This window comes from Geotrypetes seraphini, chromosome 4, assembly GCF_902459505.1.
Source record: "Geotrypetes seraphini chromosome 4, aGeoSer1.1, whole genome shotgun sequence".
Classification (NCBI taxonomy): Eukaryota; Metazoa; Chordata; class Amphibia; order Gymnophiona; family Dermophiidae; genus Geotrypetes; species Geotrypetes seraphini.
This window is the reverse complement of record NC_047087.1, coordinates 319,248,801-319,267,591: the sequence shown is the minus strand read 5'-3', so window position 1 is coordinate 319,267,591 and position 18,791 is coordinate 319,248,801. Positions and strand designations below refer to the sequence as shown.

Here is an 18,791-nt window from a genome sequence, read left to right as displayed (position 1 = left end):
GAAATAGAACTGAAATTGAACATTTATAACAAATACCACAGAACAAAACTCATTACTGCTTAAGAACACAAGGGGGAAAAGGATCAAACTATGGCCTACTGAAGCAGCAAAAATGGTATTTTCTGCCTCCCATTATCTACCCCAAAAGCTTTATGTATTATCTAATCACCTGATACAGAAGAGTGTGAAGAAGGGTGAAAGTCACCCAAATATTCCAGAATCAGTTACACTATTAGTCCTAAAACTGTTAGTGACTAGCAGGATCTGTTTTAAAATAAAGGTCATTCTGTAACTGAGCACAGTCATTTAGGTGCCTTATTCCATAATGGAATCAATGTGTCTAGGTTCCATTATAGAATACTAGAGTAACACTATCGGTACACCTATATAAGCAATGCCAGCCATAGAGCTCTACTTGCGAGTGCCTAAAAGTATTAAGTGGGAATCCTGCCTATGTCCCACCCATGTGCATACCCCACTTGAAAATATGTGCTTTGCAAGAAAGTTGTGTATTTAAAGAACAGGTGGAATAAATTGTTTATTGGAAAACCATGTTGCATTATCTTATGATACAATTCTATTCGGAACATCAATGAGGACACAGAGTCAAATTTCGTCTAATAATAATAAGCTTTTATTGATCAATACAGGAGTCGCCATACAACAAATCACATTTAATTGGAAAAATTGGAATAGACTTAATTATTGCTTCTGGTGGAATTCATTGTGTCACATGTATAAAATGGAAAGAGCAATTGCTATACAAAGAGGGAACTATAATAAATTTAATGAAATCTGGAGGCCATTGACAAGATAGTGTAATTAATAGAGACCATTTTTCCATTATAAATACAATAAAAAGGAAGGAATGGGGGAGGGATTTTATAATTTTATTAATATTTAGACCAATAATAAAGAATATTATATAGGAGTTTTGTGAATGCATAGATTATGGTTGGGTTTGGAGGGATTGGGTTAAAATTATAATGTTTTAATGCTGAATATGATAAAGTTACAAGTATTGTATTCAATTTTTAACTGTTATTTATTGTTACACTTGTTATATAATGCAAAATGAATAAAGATAAAAAAAAATAAAAGAACAGTGGAATATTTTTTATCGCTGATTTTTTGTATCAAAATTCTGAAAGAAGCTCACTGGCTACCCTTAACTCATCACATCACATGCAAAACAATCATGCTAGTTTTCAAAATCAAACTTTCCCATCAACCTCCCTTTCTAGATAAACTTCTTATCCCTTTTTGCCCCTCACGGACCCTTAGATTGGCTGACCAGAACTTGCTTTCCGTTCCTTCTATTAAGGAATTTTTCTACACCAGGAAAACCAACTTTTCTGTAGTTGCCCCTATTTTATGGAACGCACTGCCATCTCAAATCCGCCACGAGAAATCAATCGATAAATTTAAGACTAAATTTAAAACATTCTTATTTCAAGATGCGTTCTCTTGCTCTTGAATATAACCCTATTCTTAAACACGCCAACCGCTTTCAAGAAGCGATCCCATCCCTAATGTTTTATCCTCTCCCTCTTCATTTCCTTTCCTTTTTTTTTTAACTTTTAACAATGTAACTTTTCCCTTTCCCGCTTTTTCTCTAAACATCACTATCTAGTGTGTCTTGTTAAAGTCTGAATGTTCACGCCTCCACTCTAAATATTACTTTTATTAGTATTACTTTTATCTTATTTTTAATTTGTAAACCGGCTAGATACTTGTTGATGGTCGGTATATTAAAATTTAATAAAACTTGAAACTTGGTGTAGAACAGGTAAATGTGAATTGATTGATTCTTTCAAAAAGTACAAAGACTATGGGACATTCAAAAGTTACATTGGAATAAATTACTCTTAAAACATTTGTTTCAAAAAGAAATAAAGAAATATACAGAAATTTCACTGACTGACACAAAACAAAAAACATTGAAAGTTTGTATTTGCTGGATTATGCCACATATTCTGTTTGTTGAAAAATTCAATAAAAACTTTTTTGAACTTAAAAAAACCCCCAACACATTTATTTCACTCAACAAATAGCTAAGTTTTGGAACGTGTTGCCAGAGGATGTGGTAGGGGAAGATTAGGTATTTACCTTGATAATCTTCTTTCTAGTAAATATGCACATCATTCTTGAACCTGTGGGTTGTGTATATCTGATCGCAAGATCTGCTTACAGAGCCTCATTTACATTTTGTTCTGCTCCACTTCCCCTCACTCTGGAATGTCCTGTAACTCCTCAGGTCATATCAAAGCAGATGGTCAGCCTAAGAGAAGAAAACATAACAGGGAGGGGTACAGGAAGTCTCCCTAAGAAACAAATCTGTTCTGCATTTAACACAAAATAATCATGAAACAATTAAACATAGAACAAGATGGAACAAACAAGCCACCTACCTGAGTGCAACCTGCACTAACATTCTTGGAATTCTGAAAGATACCCCGTGGCCTCTTCAAAATAAGGAGTGGTCTCCTCTATCCTTGACTTTGATAGACAGAGGAAAGGAAAAATATATCTGGCAATACAGAAATGTCTGAGACAGCAAGCAGGTTAATGAACATCTTGACAGGGTGGGCTTCAAGAATGATGTGCCTATTTACTAGAAAGAAAATCATCAAGATAAGTACAATAAGCAAATCATTCTTGAACCTGTGGGATGTATCAAAGCACTCCCCAGAATTTAGGGCGAGACAGATGTGCCTGCTGCAAGTACTGAAGATCTGAATGTGGTATCCAATTTGCCCATGACATTTAACCTCATAAAACTTTGTGAAAGTATGGATAGTGGACCATGTGGCCACTATACAAATTTCTTCAGGGGAAACTGCTCTAGATTCCACCCAGGAGCAAGCAATGCTCCTAGTAAAATGTGTCTTTAAGGGTACTGGAGGTTGTCAATATAAGCTGAAGAAATAGCTATCTATACAACTCCATCTAGAAATGGTTGCTTTTGAAGTCAGCCAGCCCCAGCGGCCAGTATCCACCAGCACAAAGAGATGATCAGTCACTTCCAGATAAAGCAACACACTGTGAACATCAAGCAATTTCAGAGCTTTGTCACTCTTCTTGGACCCCAAGAGTGTGAAGGCCAGCAACTGTATTTTCTGGTTGACGTGAAAACTAGAGAATACTTTTGGCAAGAAAGGTGGGACTACACAGCACTACATTCATCTCCGAAAACCAGAGAAAAGGTTCTCTGCAGTATAAAGCCTGTAATTCAGACATCCAATGTACTGAAGTGACTGCCACTAAAAACTCTGTTTTAACTGTCAGATCCATCAATGATGCCATCTCCAAAGGCTCATACGGAGCTCTCGAGAGAACCCACAGAATGAGATTAAGACTCCATGTTGGAAAAGGGTGATGTTCAGTAGGATGGACAATTTCCTGGAGGAAAAGTCCATAGTCTGTTATTAAGACATAGGGGAAGCCACTGATTGCCCTGGATCAGTAGTATGGATTGTTGCTACTCCTTGGGTTCTGGCCAGGTACTAGGTGTCAGCCTAGCATTGCTAGCAGACAGCATTTTCGGTTGGCCGAACCAATGTCAGCAAAAGCCTATGGGACATTATATCAATCTGACTCTGGAATGTTGATATAGATAGACCCTAAATGCTTCTGCACAGAATTCACGTACATTAAGCATCCAGCTAGACTGGATTGTTTAGCAAGAAGATATGCTACTTGAATGGGACAAAGAAGTCAGAGACTAATCCCATCTACCATTCCTGTGTTACTCCTTCCTTATCAATGAAACTAATCATTGTTTCAAAGTTTACCAATTATAAACAGAAAGATACCGGGACATAGTTTCCATTTTTTAGAATAAGACTCCAACCTATAAAAGCATCCTCTCTGCAATACCCCCCTTCTCTCTCTTTCTGGAACCTGAAGTCTGAACTATCACCCCTCCCCTCTCTCTTTCTTTCTCTTTCCTCATGACTCTGTAATGCAGATAAACAGTCCTCTCTCCTGGCACACACACAAGCAGTTTCTGAATCCACTCTGTATTTGTAAAGCTTATTTCTATTTCTTTCTGTACAATTGTAACCCAATATATGCATGATGTATCTTTATAAATCTTACTTTTCTGTAATATTAAGCCTATTTCTGCACATTATATTCTTTATGTAATCACTTCTGGCTGTGCTTGTCATTTGATTTTACTTCCAACTGAATTTTCAATGAGGGTGTCGAACCTGGGGCCTGGTGGATTGTAAGGCTGCCACACTAAATCATTGGGGTTTATTTGCTTCAACATTACCCCTCCAAAACCTCACACTAGGGACCTGGATTGGCCACCGTGAGAACAGGCTACTTGGCTTGATGGACCATTGATCTGACCCAGTAAGGCTATTTATATGTTCTTATGTACACTTCTCCCTCGTCATTCACGGGGATACGGGTAGAGCTGGACCGCGAATGCAGAAAAACCGTGATTATCCGGCTCTGACCCACCCCCACCTCCCTGCCGCCTTCCCGGCCTTACCTGGTGGTCTAGAGGGCTTTCGGGGCAGGAGCGATCTTCCTATGCTCCTGCCCCGTGCAGATCGCCATCAGGAAATGGCTGTAGGGAGTTCCAGGAAATTCAGAATGGCGCTTCTTGACTCTTATCTTTGAATGAAAAAACATGCTACTTCCTTGTTGGCTGTTGATGCCTTCAGGTCATACCTCGGGCACCCCCACCAATTCACAATGCCATTGAACATTTTTTGAGATAAAGTCCATCTCCAGGATCCAAAGTTGGTTGGCTGAGAAAATCTGCTTGCACATCATGCGCTACATGTGCCGCTGATCCTGGTGAAAAACCATCACAGGGCCACTCAGCCTCCGCTCAAGCTCTCTGTGGATAAAATCTAGAGTGAGCCTTGTTACCAATGGAATGGTCCCCGAGCTCCCGGACTGCTAATGCAGGCTTGCAAAGCAGGATGCCTCTTGGCTACAGACTATTGCTCTCAGAATCTGTGTTCTCTTGCAGCCAGAGCTGTCCCTTAACTGGGATCCTCTGCAGCACCGAAAAGCCTCACGATTGGATTAAAAAAACAACAACAAACCATGGAAATTAAATGAAAAATAAACATGAGCAGAACAGACAGGCTCCTACCAACTTGCGTGCAAGTAAAACTGAGGAATTACAGGATAGCCCAGAGTGAGGGGACATAGAGCAGAAAAAAAAACTGTAAAATGAGGCTCTCTACATCAGATCTAACAAACAGAGATACACAACCCATAGGTTCAAGAATGATGTGCCTGGCAGTTAGTGTAGCTGGTTTTAAAAAAAGTTCTGGGCAAGTTCCTGGAGGAAAAATCCCTAGTCTGCTATTCAGATAGACATGGGATAAGCAACTGCTGGCCTTGGGATCAGTAGCATGGAATCTTGCTACTCTTTGGGTTTCTGCCGGGTATCTGTGACCTGGATTGGTCACTGCTGGAAAGGACCATTGATCTGCTCCAGTATAACTATTCTTATCCACTATAATAAAACCCTTAGCGCGCATGCGCACTTCCCTGCGCCATGCTTCTGTGCTGCGCATGCACAGTGCCTGCGTCAGCTGATTTCCTACCCCGATCTCCGATGCAGGCTGACTTTCTGCCTTCTGACTATGCTGCCGCGATGCCTCTTCTTCTCACCCCCGGACCAGCAGCAGCAGCAGCGGTTTCATCAAGCAGCCTCGGAGCATTTAATAGGCTGGCCTACTTCGATAATGCGAGGTGGACCAGTGCTGCTCAGCCTGGTGGATGCTGGACATGTAGCAGGGATGGGGTGCTGCTGGAAGAGACAGAAAAAGAAAGAAAGACAAGGGAGAGAGAGACAGAGACAGACAGAAAGAGAAAGACAGACGGGGAGAGAGACAGTAAGAGAAAGACAGACAGACAGGGGGGAGAGAGAGACAGAAAGAGAAAGACAGACAGACAGGGGGGGAGAGAGACAGAAAGAGAAAGACAGACAGACAGGGGGGAGAGAGAGACAGAAAGAGAAAGACAGACAGACAGGGGGGAGAGAGAGACAGAAAGAGAAAGACAGACAGACAGGGGGGAGAGAGACAGAAAGAGAAAGACAGACAGACAGGGGGAAGAGAGACAGAAAGAATAGAAAAGAAAGAAGAATAGAAAGAAGAAAAAGAAAGAAAAAAGAGAAAGAAAGAAAGAAAGAAAAACAAGAGGGAGAGAAAGAAAAAAGAAAGAAAGAAAGAAGACAAAGAAAGAGAAAAGAATAAAAAAAGAAAAAAGAGAAAGAAAGAAAAAAGAATAGAATAAAATAAATGAAAGAATGAAAAAAGAAGAAAGAAGAAAAAAGAGAAAGAAAGAAGAAAAAAGAAAAAAGAGAAAGAAAGAAAAAAGAATAAAAAGAAAAAGAAATAAATAAAAGAGAAAGAAAGAATGAAAAAAGAAAAAGAAAGAAGGAAAAAGAAAAAGAAAGAAAAGAGAAAGAAATAAATAAAAGAGAAAGAAAGAATGAAAAAAGAAAAAGAAAGAAGGAAAAAGAAAAAGAAAGAAAAGAGAAAGAAAGAAATGCCTAAGTCTACACATCAATTCTTGCACCCGTTAAAGTAACGGGCTAAAAAACTAGTGTAATATAAAACCTTACCAGCTACATAGTGGGTTGGACACTACTCTATTTCACACCTAGGTGGAATACCTGGCTATTGGTGAACATATACACCTATATGCTAGTACAGTATTCTAAAAGTTTACTTGTGTAATTGTGCATAGACATTAGTGCCTAGTTCCTAGAATAGCCCTCAGTCTGGCCACCCAGTTCTTTAGCCCAATTACTTTTGTCTCACTCATCTTGTATAGTAACATATTAACATAGTACCTGTCGGCAAATAAAGGCTTCAGGGTTCATCCAGTCTGCCCAACAAGATGTCCAGAGTTGAATCTGACACTCTGCTCAGGTTCTATTTCTTCATGATTAAACCCCAATATTCTTAATCTCTCTCTCTCCCTAACAGTTTTGGAGAACAGATCATAGATGTCTGCCCAGCACTAGTTTTGCTTCCCAACTATTGGAGTTGTTGCTGAAGCCCACTCCTGCCTTGATCCTGACCTACTTTTGCTATTTACAGGACGCAGATTATAGAAGCCTGCTGGGCACTGGTCTTACATCTCAACCTCTGAAGCGGCTGTCAAAGCTCACTCCAGCAATGAGGTCATTTAAGTTCCAAAAATGTTTACTAAAATTTTCTTAACAAACATCCAGACAGGAGAATACAGATTCTTAAAAATTGCTTACAAGTTTGTTGATAAAAGCATAGACTATTTATGAACTACAAACATAACCCACCCCTCCCTTCCCCATATACAGAGTGCAGCATCCATACATATACACACATTCGACCTCAACATTCAATCCTTATTACTGTTCATATATTTTTAGATAGGCAACTGATTTCTGTCAAAACTGAAAAGATAGTAAAGACGCCCCTTTCCATGTTTTCCAAATAGTTTGAATTGCCACAGCTGTCAATTTTGCTATTAATCTCTTATTATCATTAGTTATATCAACAGAAGCATAAAAAAAAGATTAAAAATTACTCCCACATTTGTCAAGGAAAGAGGTCATTGAAGTTTTGCTTTTACTGGATTCCATCCTTAGTGATCCTCTGTATTTATCCAATGCATTCTTGAATTGTCACCGACGACATCCCACAGGAGGGCAGTCCAGTCTGGGTTTCTGCCAGGTACTTGTGATCTGGATTGGCCACTGTTGGAAACAGGATAGCTGTTCTTATATTCTTATGCTGCCTCCTGAGAGGTGTCATTGTAGGTGACGGGACTAAATCGCGCAAGACAACGGCACGCCGACAACTGAGCACAGACAACTGAGCGCCAAAGAAAAGTACTATTTTAAAGGGCTCCGACAGGGGGTGTGGGGGGGGAACCCCCCCCCACTTTACTTAACAGACATTGCGCTGGCGTTGTGGGGGGTTGTAACCCCCCACATTTTACTTAAAACTGAACTTTTCCCCTAAAAAACAGGCAAAAAGTTCGGTTTCAAGTATAATGAGGGGGGTTACAACCCCCCAAACCCCCCACATCGCCAGTGCCATGTCTGTTAAGTAAAATAGGGGGGTTCCCCACCAACACCGTCGGAACCCTTTAAAATAGTGCTTTTCTTCGGCGCGCTGTCAACCTTACGCTCAGTTGTCTGTGCTTAGTTGTCGGCGTGCCGTTGTCTCGCGCGATTTTGTCTATGAACCGTCATTGTATTAGCACGGTAAATAGATTTTTTGATTTCGTAAAAACAAAAAAATCTTAAAAGCTCTTCCGGAAGGGCATTTGATAATATGAAACAATTTTCCTTGAGTAAAAATTATTTTTGCATGGGTAATCTTTCTGGTGTGGGAGCACTTCCAGCGTGAACAAGTGGTTCCACCAGAGGAGGACTAATGAGACAGCTTTGGTAGATGTATGGCATATAATTAGTGAACCCGTTTAACCCTTATATGCATTGAAGGATAGGTATATACAAAATATAAAACATGTTAAGAACCAAAAAAACTGGGAAAGACACTAATAAAATGTAGTTAAAATTTGACTAATAATAACCTTTAGTCATAAAAATAAAACAAAAGACCAAAATGTAAAATAAATTCAATCATCACTTCTGGGGAAGGAACACCAGAAATGACATAGAACGCTGTTAAAAATCAGAGTCCACCGGTGGACAACTTGTTGGCAATCCAGAGGATCATATCACACTGAGTACCAATGCAGGTTACATCAAATAGTAAGTAAGCTGATTATACACCTTAAAGAAGAATTTTATTTGTCTTGCAAGATTTTCTAAGACAGAAATGCATATAATAAAAAAATAGAGAATGAGAGGTTTTTAGTTACAAAATAACATTGCATAGCAGAATTTATTATAAAAAATAAAAGTATTTTGTTCTTTTTTCTTAGAACAACCTATATGATATAACGCTCTATCCTGAAGAAGCTCTCAGTATTATACGAGAGCGAAACGGAGATCTTCAGTCACGTATTAGCATCAAAAGCGGAAACATTAACAGTGGAGAAAGCCGGGCAGTACACAACACCCGAGCTAAGTATCATTGAACAAAAAGAACAGCATGTGGAAAAATGCATAAATAGAAGGGAAAGACTCGGATCAATGATAGCCCGCATGAAGGCCAATTAACCAAGATTAGTTCTGGTAATCGGCCGTGGGCACTTGAGACCCATAGTTTGTTTCCCCGCTATTAATAAGCAAGGATCTTCTTGATCTAAAGTTGACCTTAGTTTAGGAGATTGTAGTAGATATACTTGAAGAAACGATAGGAATAATAATAAATTGTATTGTGCCGACATCATGTGCTGGTTTGACACATATGGCACTGGCATTGGACTGGATTAAATTTACACTGTTACTACAATGCAAGTGGTGAGGAGGGGTGTGTGTGAATGCCTCAATCATCTTAAATTACAGAAAGCTCTTTGCAAAGAGCTTCATATACACTTCATTAATGTGACATCATCTCCAGTGAGCATACTGACAGACGAGTCTTTTTGAACGTTACTCATCACAAACGTTACATTTCAATATTATTTCATCTATGTTTGGAGTAGGCCAGGCTTTCATTAAAACAGTAGCCCAATACGAACATTCTTAGGTGGTTTTCATAGGGTAGGACACAGCTTCTGAAATAAAAAAGGCACAATGCTGGAACCTCAAAGTTTACGCCAAAGTTGAGATTAAAATGGAGCACAGGCACTGGAAGAAATCTTTCTCAAAGCCATCTGATCAGAAGTGAGATCCAGGAAGATCAATGGACTAAGGTAAGGTCATAAAGAGTCAATGACAAAATGAAGATTTAAAATGGAGACATGGGGAGAAAAGGTGATAATTGATAACACAATACACTAGTACCATTAATATTAAATGAATGCTAGAGATGCTGTGCACCCCCCAAGATAAACTGAGATAGTCTGACAACTTGTGGTGTCTTTCTGAAATGTAAAGCGTCTCTGACCATTCTTCTTTATAGTGGTATTGGCTCCTTAGTTTGGAGATTAACTAGCTAAATGGCTTCTTGGTTAATGGATGATCAGAGTACTTTGCAATTTATCTATTAACATTGTTTTATATTGGTAATCAATGGTTATAGTTCTTTGCATTATAGTCAATTGTTGCATTTTTATGATTTTAGCCGTTCTTCTATTCTTTGAGAAGCCAGTGGGAAAGCCTATGATAAGCAAGCCATTTTTAAACTGACGTCTTCCCCTTGAGGACTGGCTGCAGTAGCGGAGTGGAGCATGTTCATCTGGCACCACTGGAGTCCATGATGCTCCCTCCTCTTTGAAGAGATTATGGGTTGGTTTGTTTTTTACTTATCATTGTTGCTGCTCACACACCTTGAGGTCAATGGCCAGCTGTCTTAGCTGGAATACTGTGTCAAATGCCTGCGCTATTACAGTGAGTGCCTGCGTGAAACTGAGGTGCAGGGCCTCAACCGCTTTCTGGATGCTAGATGCTTAATGCCATAGAAGGTTGAAAAGCAAAATAAAACAGATTTAATAAGATGCTACAAAGCAATGCACAAGCTGGATACTTACTTGGCACAGTGAGAGAAGAGTTCTTTGTAGGGACTCGTTTCAAGTTTTTCCTCCGTTTGATGGACCAAATCTTGACCGACTTCAGAGACATATACTGGAGACTAGAAAAACAGACCAGATAAGTTATGTTCAGTACACAGAAAGCAGCAGAGCAGCTGGAAAGAGCCCACTCTGGTTCACCGCAACCAGCCCAAATATACTGTGGTCCTCTCTTGCTCTCCGTCATAAGTATCTTTTCTTTTTATTTCAAAAATAAAATTAATGTTTGCACTTTTACAGTTTTATTTTTATGATTTACCCTCATCACCTCGCCTACACTACTGCAACCTATTTCTCACTGGCCATCTGCTAAACCATCGCTCTTCCCCCTTTAATCTGTTAAAAACTCTGCCGCATGCTTCATTTTCTGTCATTGATGCTATGCCCACATTACTCTTCTCCTCAAGTCACTTCATTGGCTCCCTATCCGTTTCCGAATACTGTTCAAACTCATCCTACTATCCCACAAGTATTCACAGCATCTCCGTATCTCTCATCCCCCCGTTCATCGGATAAGTCTCTCTTATCTGTACCTTTCTCCTTTACAGCCAACTCCAGACTCCGCCCCTTCTACTTTGCTGTACCACATGCCTGGAACAAACTATCTGACTAGGTACATAAAGCTCAGTCTCAGGCACTAATCAAACCAGACTCAAAGCCCACTTCTTTAAAGCTGCTTTCAATTCCAAACCCCAACCCACCTGCTAATCACCAACATCAGAAAGCTTTTGACAAAGTTCCTCATGAGAGGCTCCTGAGAAAATTAAAGATAGGAGGCTAAGTTCACCTGTGGATTAGGAATTGGTTATTGGATAGAAAACAGAGGGTAGGGTTAAATGGTAATTTTTCTCAATGGAGGAGAGTAAACAGTGGAGTGCCGCAGGGGTCTGTACTGGGACTGGTGATATTTGTTTATTTATTTCTCACCACCCTTATCTTCACCAAAAGAGTGGTTGATCATTGGAAGGAGCTTCCAGTACAGGTGGTCAAGACCAGCAGCGTGCCAGATTTTAAGAATAATTGTGATGCACTTGTTGGATCTCTAGGAGGGTAGAGTTAAGGGGAGGGGTCATCAGAGTGGGATCTCAAGAAGAAAGTAAGGGGGAGGGTCAATTGAGTGGGCAGACTTGATGGGCTGTGGCCCTTTTCTGCCGTCATTTTCTATGTTTCTAAACAAAATAAAAAAATTTACATTTATCATACAAAACACTTCAGAGACACATTGTAACAAATTACATACTTACATATCAAATCAAATTACTTACACATTTAATTTATTTATAAACTATCTGGAAACTGGAACGATGAGTGAGGTGATTAAATTTGCAGATGACACTAAACTGTTCAAGATTGTTAAAACGCATGCAGATCGTGAAACATTGCAGGCAGACCTTAAGAAATTGGAAGATTGGGCATCCAAGTAGCAGAAGATATTGGATGTGGACAAATGCAAAGTGATGCATATTGGGATGAATAACCCAAATCACAGTTACCGGATGCTAGGGTCTACCTTGGGGATTAGCGCCCAAGAAAAGGATCTGGGTGTCATTGTAAACAATACGATGAAACCTTCCGCCCAATGTATGGTGGTGGCGGCAGCCATAAATGCAAACAAGATGCTGGGAATTATTTTTAAAAAAGGGATGGTTAACAAGACTAAAGATATTATAATGCCTCTGTATTGCTCCATCGTGTGACCTTACCTGAAGTACTGCATTCAATTCTGGTCTCCTTATCTCAAGAAACATATAGCGGCACTAGAAAAGGTTCAAAGAAGAGCAACCAAGATTATAAAGGGGATGGAACTCCTCTTGTATGAGGAAAGACTAAAAAGATTTTCTTAGGCTTGGAAAAAAAGAAGGCTATGGGGAGATATGATTGAAGTCTACAAAATCCTGAGTGGAGTAGAATGGGTACAAGTGGAGTAATTTTTCACTCCATCAAAGACTAGGGGACACTTGATGAAACTGCAGGGAAATATTTTTAAAACCAATAGGAGGAAATATTTTTCACTCAGAGAATAGTTAAGCTCTGGAACGTGTTGCCAGAGGTTGTGGTAAAAGCGGATAGCGTAGCTGGTTTTGAGAAAGGTTTGGACAAATTCTTGGAGGAAAATTCCATAGTCTGGATCGGTAGCATGGAATGTTGCTACTCTTTGGATTTTGGCCAAGCACTAGTGACCTGGATTGGCCACCGTGAACAGGATACTGGGCTTGATGGACCATTGGTCTGACCCTGTAAGGCTATTCTTATGTTCTTATTCCCTCTATAATTCCTCCACCTGAGCATTGTGTATTGATGCACCTTCTTGTTCAGTTTGTCTTTCTTGACTAGATTGTAAGCTCTTTTGAGCCGGGACTGACTTCTGTGTTTTGATATACAGCACCAATTATGTCTAGAGATGATTAGTAGTAGTAGGTTTCCTTATATCATGCACCTACCAAGTCCATTTTAATCACGATCTCTCTGACACATGGAGCAATCCATCTGGCATGCCACAAGGATCACCACTATCCCCTTTGCTCTTCAATGTTTACATGGCCTCATTGGGTGCACAATTGTCCCAGCTGGGGATAAAACTATTTAGCTACGCTGACGACTTCACGATAATTATCCCATTCACTAACTCTGTCTCAGAAATCACCCCCAAAGCAACAGAAGTACTAAATCGGATGGAACAATGGATGACTGAATTCAGACTAAAACTAAACTCAGAGAAAACAAAATTTTTCATAGCATCGCCATACCCACTTGACACTAAAGCACCAATGTGCATCAATAACCTTAGTTATTCCATTCAACCCACTATGAAGATATTGGGAGTAACACTGGACCAGAACCTGACCATGAAAGACAAGGTAGACTCCTTGATCAGAAAAATCTTTCTCACCCTCTGGAAGCTTCGGTCCATCAGAGCTTACTTCGATGTCTCATCATTTCGAATTCTGGTACAATCCCTTATACTGAGTCAACTCGATTATTGTAACATCGCCTACTTGGCACTCCCCCAGAAGAATATGCGGCGATTGCAACTGGTACAAAATACAGCGGTTAGACTAATTTGTGGACTGAAGAAGTTTGATCACGTAACACCTTCCTATCGACTTCTGCACTGGCTGCCGATGGAGGCACATGTGAAATTCAAATTGGGTTGTTTTTGTTTCAAGGTACTTTATGGCTTAGCCCCTAAATATATAACAGACCTTTTCTCTTTCACAACCAACAGACATAGGTGAAGCTCACACCCGAACTTTGTTTCTCCACCAGTTAGAGGTTGTAAATTTTATAGTCATCACCAACATCTTTTCTCACATCAAGCAGCACTATGGGGTAAAGATCTAGAACAATTACTCATGCCTACTATTTATAGGGAATTCAGGAAACGCCTAAAAACACATCTGTTCCTGAAATACTTAGGAAACCAACCTATACAATCTTAGTCCTCAACAATCTCTAGAACTGTTAATCACTATCTCTGTACTTTGTTTATTCCACTCAATCTATAACATCTTTAATCATTGTAAACCGCATAGAACTTCACCATCCTGTGGTATATAAATTATTATTATTAGTAGTAGTAGTATCAAGATTTCGCTCTGCTTTAAGTTTCCACAACCCTTTTCAGTTGTCTGTGTTGCTCTCAGCCTCACGAGGTCTCTATTCATCTGTAGGTGTTACACTCTTACTTTTTCGTGTTTCGGGATTCTATGAGTTGCCATGACTTTCTACATAATTTTGTTCTGAACAAACTAGCCAGTTGATATTCAGCCGGTGATGGTCAGTGTTTTTATGTCTGACGCTAACCAGATTTTCAGTGCCAGACCCTGTCCGGGCACTGGCATTGAATATCTATTTCTAAAGTTGGCTGCTCAGCTTATTCAGTTAATAAAAATTCCTTAATAAAAATTATTCTCAACAACAGAATCGCTACAGCACCAGATATCTTCTGTAGGCCACAACTAGTTTTAAAAGTGAGACCAGAAGGCCAGGGAGAAGCCGGACAGTGGAGAGAGAAGGGGAAAACATGCCGGTCTTCAGGGAGCCCCCAAAAGCTGTGGAGCTGAGGGTACCCATAGCAATGATGCCTATGCAGCACTTCTGAACACCCCCTCACACCCCCACCGTGAGCTCTGACATCAGGCCTCCTAAAGCAGCAGTAGTAGCGGAAGTGGACAGCCATCAAGAGGCAGCGCTTAGGACAGGCTTTTCATTGCCAGAGCGTTGAAGTTCTTGCTTTAGGAGCCTGAAGGTATGCAGGGAGGAGGGCTGGTCACTGAATTGGCGAGCCTGATTTTTCAAGAAAACAAAATCAATTCACCGAAGTGAATCGGGCAGAACTACTCCAAGACAGTGAATGGCTCACTCCTCAACCAAATGGTTAGTCATAGAATCAGAGACAGATAAATGCCAAATGGCCCATCTAGTCTGCCAATTCACAATAACCATCATCTCTTTCTCTCTCTAAGAGATCCCACGTGCCTATCCCACCACACCACCTTGAATTCAGACACAGTCTCAGTCTTTATCACTTCTTCAGAGAGACTGATCCATGCATCTACCACCCTTTCTGTAAAAAAGTATTTCCTTAGATTACTCCGAAGCCTATCACCTCTTAACTTCATCCTATGTCCTTTACTGCAGAGCTTCTTTTCAAATGAAAAACTCAACTCATGCGCATTTGCGTCATATAGGTATTTAAACATCTATCATATCTCCCCTCTCCTGCCTTTCTTCTAAAACATACATTTTGAGATTTTAAGTCTGTCCCCATACGCCTTATCACGAAGACCACACACCATTTTAAGTAGCCTTTCTCTGGACTGACTCCATCCTTTTTATATCTTTTTGAAGGTGCGGCCTCCAGAATTGTACACAATATTCTAAATGAGGTCTCACCAGATTCTTATATAGGGGCACCAATTCCTCCTTCTTCCTACTGGCCATACCTCTCCCTATGCATCCTAGCATCCTTCTAGCTTTCGCCGTCACCTTTTCAACCTGTTTGGCCACCTTAAGATCATCACATACAGTCACACCCAAGTCCCGCTCTTCCGTCGTGCACATAAGTTCTTAACGCCCTAAACTGTACCATTCCCTCAGGTTTTTGCAGCCCAAATGCATGACCTTGCATTTCTTAGCATTAACTTTTAGCTGCCAAATTTCAGACCATTCTTCAAGCTTTGCCAGGTCTTTCTTCATGTTATTCACACCATCCGGTGTGTCTACTCTATTGCATATTTTGGCATCATCCGCAAAGAGGCAAATATTACCCGACAACCCTTCAGGAGTTAGAACAATGATGACAGTGAGAATAGACAGATCAATGCTTCGACCTACACCAAGGAGAAACGGTCCCCTGACAGTGTCGAGGCAAAAGGGTTAGTCTTGATGTTTTCCTGCTTTTAGATGGAGGAGCATCGGTGTCAGTCATCGATGTCTGTCAATACAAAAGTGGAGTCGGTACCTTTGGGCCACTGTGTACTATGCTCAGACAGGGCCAGTACCAAGGGAGTGAGGGTTAGCATCGGTTCCGCATGCAGCCAAAGAAGGTCCCTCATCTCCTTCAGAAAAATCTCCCACAGCTGTTGTGGAATAACTGGCAACGTTGGCTCAATAGCTGGTACCATTGGTGCTGAGGGGTGTGTGACCTCGACGTGGATACCCTTCCCGTAGGCGATACCACCAACACTGAGGGAGATTGTTGGCATTGGCGCTTGACATGCATTGAGGCACTTGATGCTGAAGATGCCTGCAACGCTGATGGGTAGTGGAAGGCTTCTTGGCCAGTCTACCTGATGTAGGAACGGGGTCCGACGCCGATGGAGAGGAAGATGCCGGCATCCTTTTCAGTACAGGTTGCATCGGTGAATCTCCAGATGCCATCACTAATCCAAAAAGCTTCTTTTGTTGAAGCGTTGAGCCTTGAGGGAGCGTTTTTGAAAATTAGAGCAATGAATACAAGCGTCCACTTGGTGGTCCAGGCCCAGACACTGAACGCACTAGTTATGGAGATCAGTGACCGAGATTAGCCACTGGCTCAGGGAACACTTTTTAAAACTGCTTGTTGGCTTCGACAGAAAAACTTGTGCAGCGAGGTAAAAGGATAGAACACAAAGACACAAAATCCGTTAAAGAAAAAAAGATTTCTGAAAAATATATTTTTAAATATAAACTAGAAATGAGTAAGATAGAAAAGAAAATTGACCAAAGATTAAAAAAAGAGCGACAAAAAAAATTTGAAGGGAAGGCAACGCAGTCAGTTTAACCAAACTTCTTTGCTCCATTGAGAAGAAAAAAAAAACTGAGGAACCGCAAGCCGACATCAGGCAGGAAGGCAGTCACACATGCGCGGTGCGGGCAGTCTAGAAGCTTCACAAGATTAAAGTGATAGTGCACTTTTGCACTGCCCGTACAGCACAGTTACTTACCGTAACAGGTGTTATCCAGGGACAGCAGGCATATATTCTCACATGTGGGTGACGTCATCTACGGAGCCCCAGCGCGGACAGCTTTTCAAGCAAACTTGATTGAAGTTTCAAGTTTGCTACACTGCACCACGCATGTGCATGCCTTCTTGCCCACTAGAGGGCGCATCCCACCTCGTGGTCCTCAGTTCCATAACTAGCAAAGAAGCCATCCCCGGGGAGGTGGGCGGGTTGTGAGAATATATGCCTGCTGTCCCTGGATAACACCTGTTACGGTAAGTAACTGTGCTTTATCCCAGGACAAGCAGGCATGATATTCTCACATGTGGGTGACCTCCAAGCCAACCAAAAAAGGGCAGGTGGGAGGATGGCAATTTATGAAAACAGATTACGTAACACCGACTGGCCAAACCGGCCGTCGTTTCTGGACAAAGTGTCCAGACAGTAGTGGGAGGTGAACGTATGAACCGAAGACCAAGTGGCAGCTTTACATATGTCCTCATAGGAGTGGATCGGAGGAAAGCAACCGAAGCTGCCATCGCCCGGACCTTATGCCCCGTAACTCGACCCGGGAGCGTAAGACCAGCCTGAGCGTAACAAAAAGAAATACAAGCAGCCAACCAGTTGGACAAGGTGCGCTTGGAAACCGGGTGTCCCAAACGATTAGGATCAAAGGACAAAAACAATTGAGGAACCTTCCGATGAGACCTGATACGTTGGAGATAAAAAGCCAACGCCCTCTTACAGTCAAGCGTGTGAAGCGCCGTCTCGCCAGGATAGGAGTGAGGCTTAGGAAAGAATACAGGAAGGACAATGGACTGATTGAGGTGGAAATCAGACACAACTTTAGGTAAAAATTTAGGATGTGTGCGGAGAACCACCTTGTCATGATGGAACACAGTGAAAGGCGGGTCCGCAACCAAAGCTTGCAACTCACTAATCCGTCGAGCAGATGTGAGAGCAATCAGAAATACCACCTTCCAAGTCAAAAATTTTAGGAGGGATTTGTCAATAGGCTCAAAGGGAGGTTTCATCAGTTGAGCTAAGACAACATTCAAATCCCAAACGACAGGAGGGGGCTTCAGAGGGGGACAAACATTGATGAGACCCTTCATGAAACGCGTCACCAGAGGATGAAGCGAAAGCGAACGACCATCCAAGTGCTGATGGAAAGCCGAAATGGCACTGAGATGCACCCGGACAGATGTCATTTTCAGACCGGAATTAGACAGATGCAACAAATAATCCAGTACCGAAGACACCGGGACCGAATCCGGCTCCAGATGACGCGAGGAACACCAGGAGGCAAACCTGGTCCACTTCTGGGAATAACAGAGCCTAGTCGAGACCTTGCGTGAGGCTTCCAAAACTTCCCGCACCGATTGTGAGACCTGGACTGAAGTCAAGGGGAAAGGAACCAAGCGGTCAGATGCAACGACCGAAGATTGGGATGCAACAGCGAACCCCGACTCTGAGATAGCAGAGAGGGAAACACAGGCAGAAGCAGAGGCTCCCTGACACTGAGTTGAAGAAGCAGGGAGAACCAGTGTTGACGCGGCCACCGAGGCGCAATGAGAATCATAGTGGCTCTGGACGATTTGAGATGAACCAATGTCCTCAAGATCAGGGGAAAAGGAGGAAACGCGTAAAGGAACCTCCCTCCCCAGTCGAGAAGGAAGGCGTCCGCTTCCAGACGGTCCGGGGAGTACAGCTGAGAACAATACAGGGGTAATTTGCGAGTCTCCGGGGAGG

At 41.6% G+C, this 18,791-nt stretch overlaps 1 protein-coding gene across 4 annotated transcripts in view; it reads right to left on the bottom strand.

Annotated features, from left to right (window-relative positions):
• Nucleotides 1–18,791, bottom strand: part of GRK5 (G protein-coupled receptor kinase 5) — a 331,566-nt gene that overhangs the window by 152,101 nt on the left and 160,674 nt on the right. For all 4 annotated transcript variants that reach the window (XM_033940660.1, XM_033940662.1, XM_033940661.1 and 1 more), the window contains exon 5: nucleotides 10,576–10,676. In XM_033940660.1, coding sequence (XP_033796551.1) covers nucleotides 10,576–10,676 — 101 coding nt within the window. The remainder of the gene's footprint in view (nucleotides 1–10,575; nucleotides 10,677–18,791) is intronic.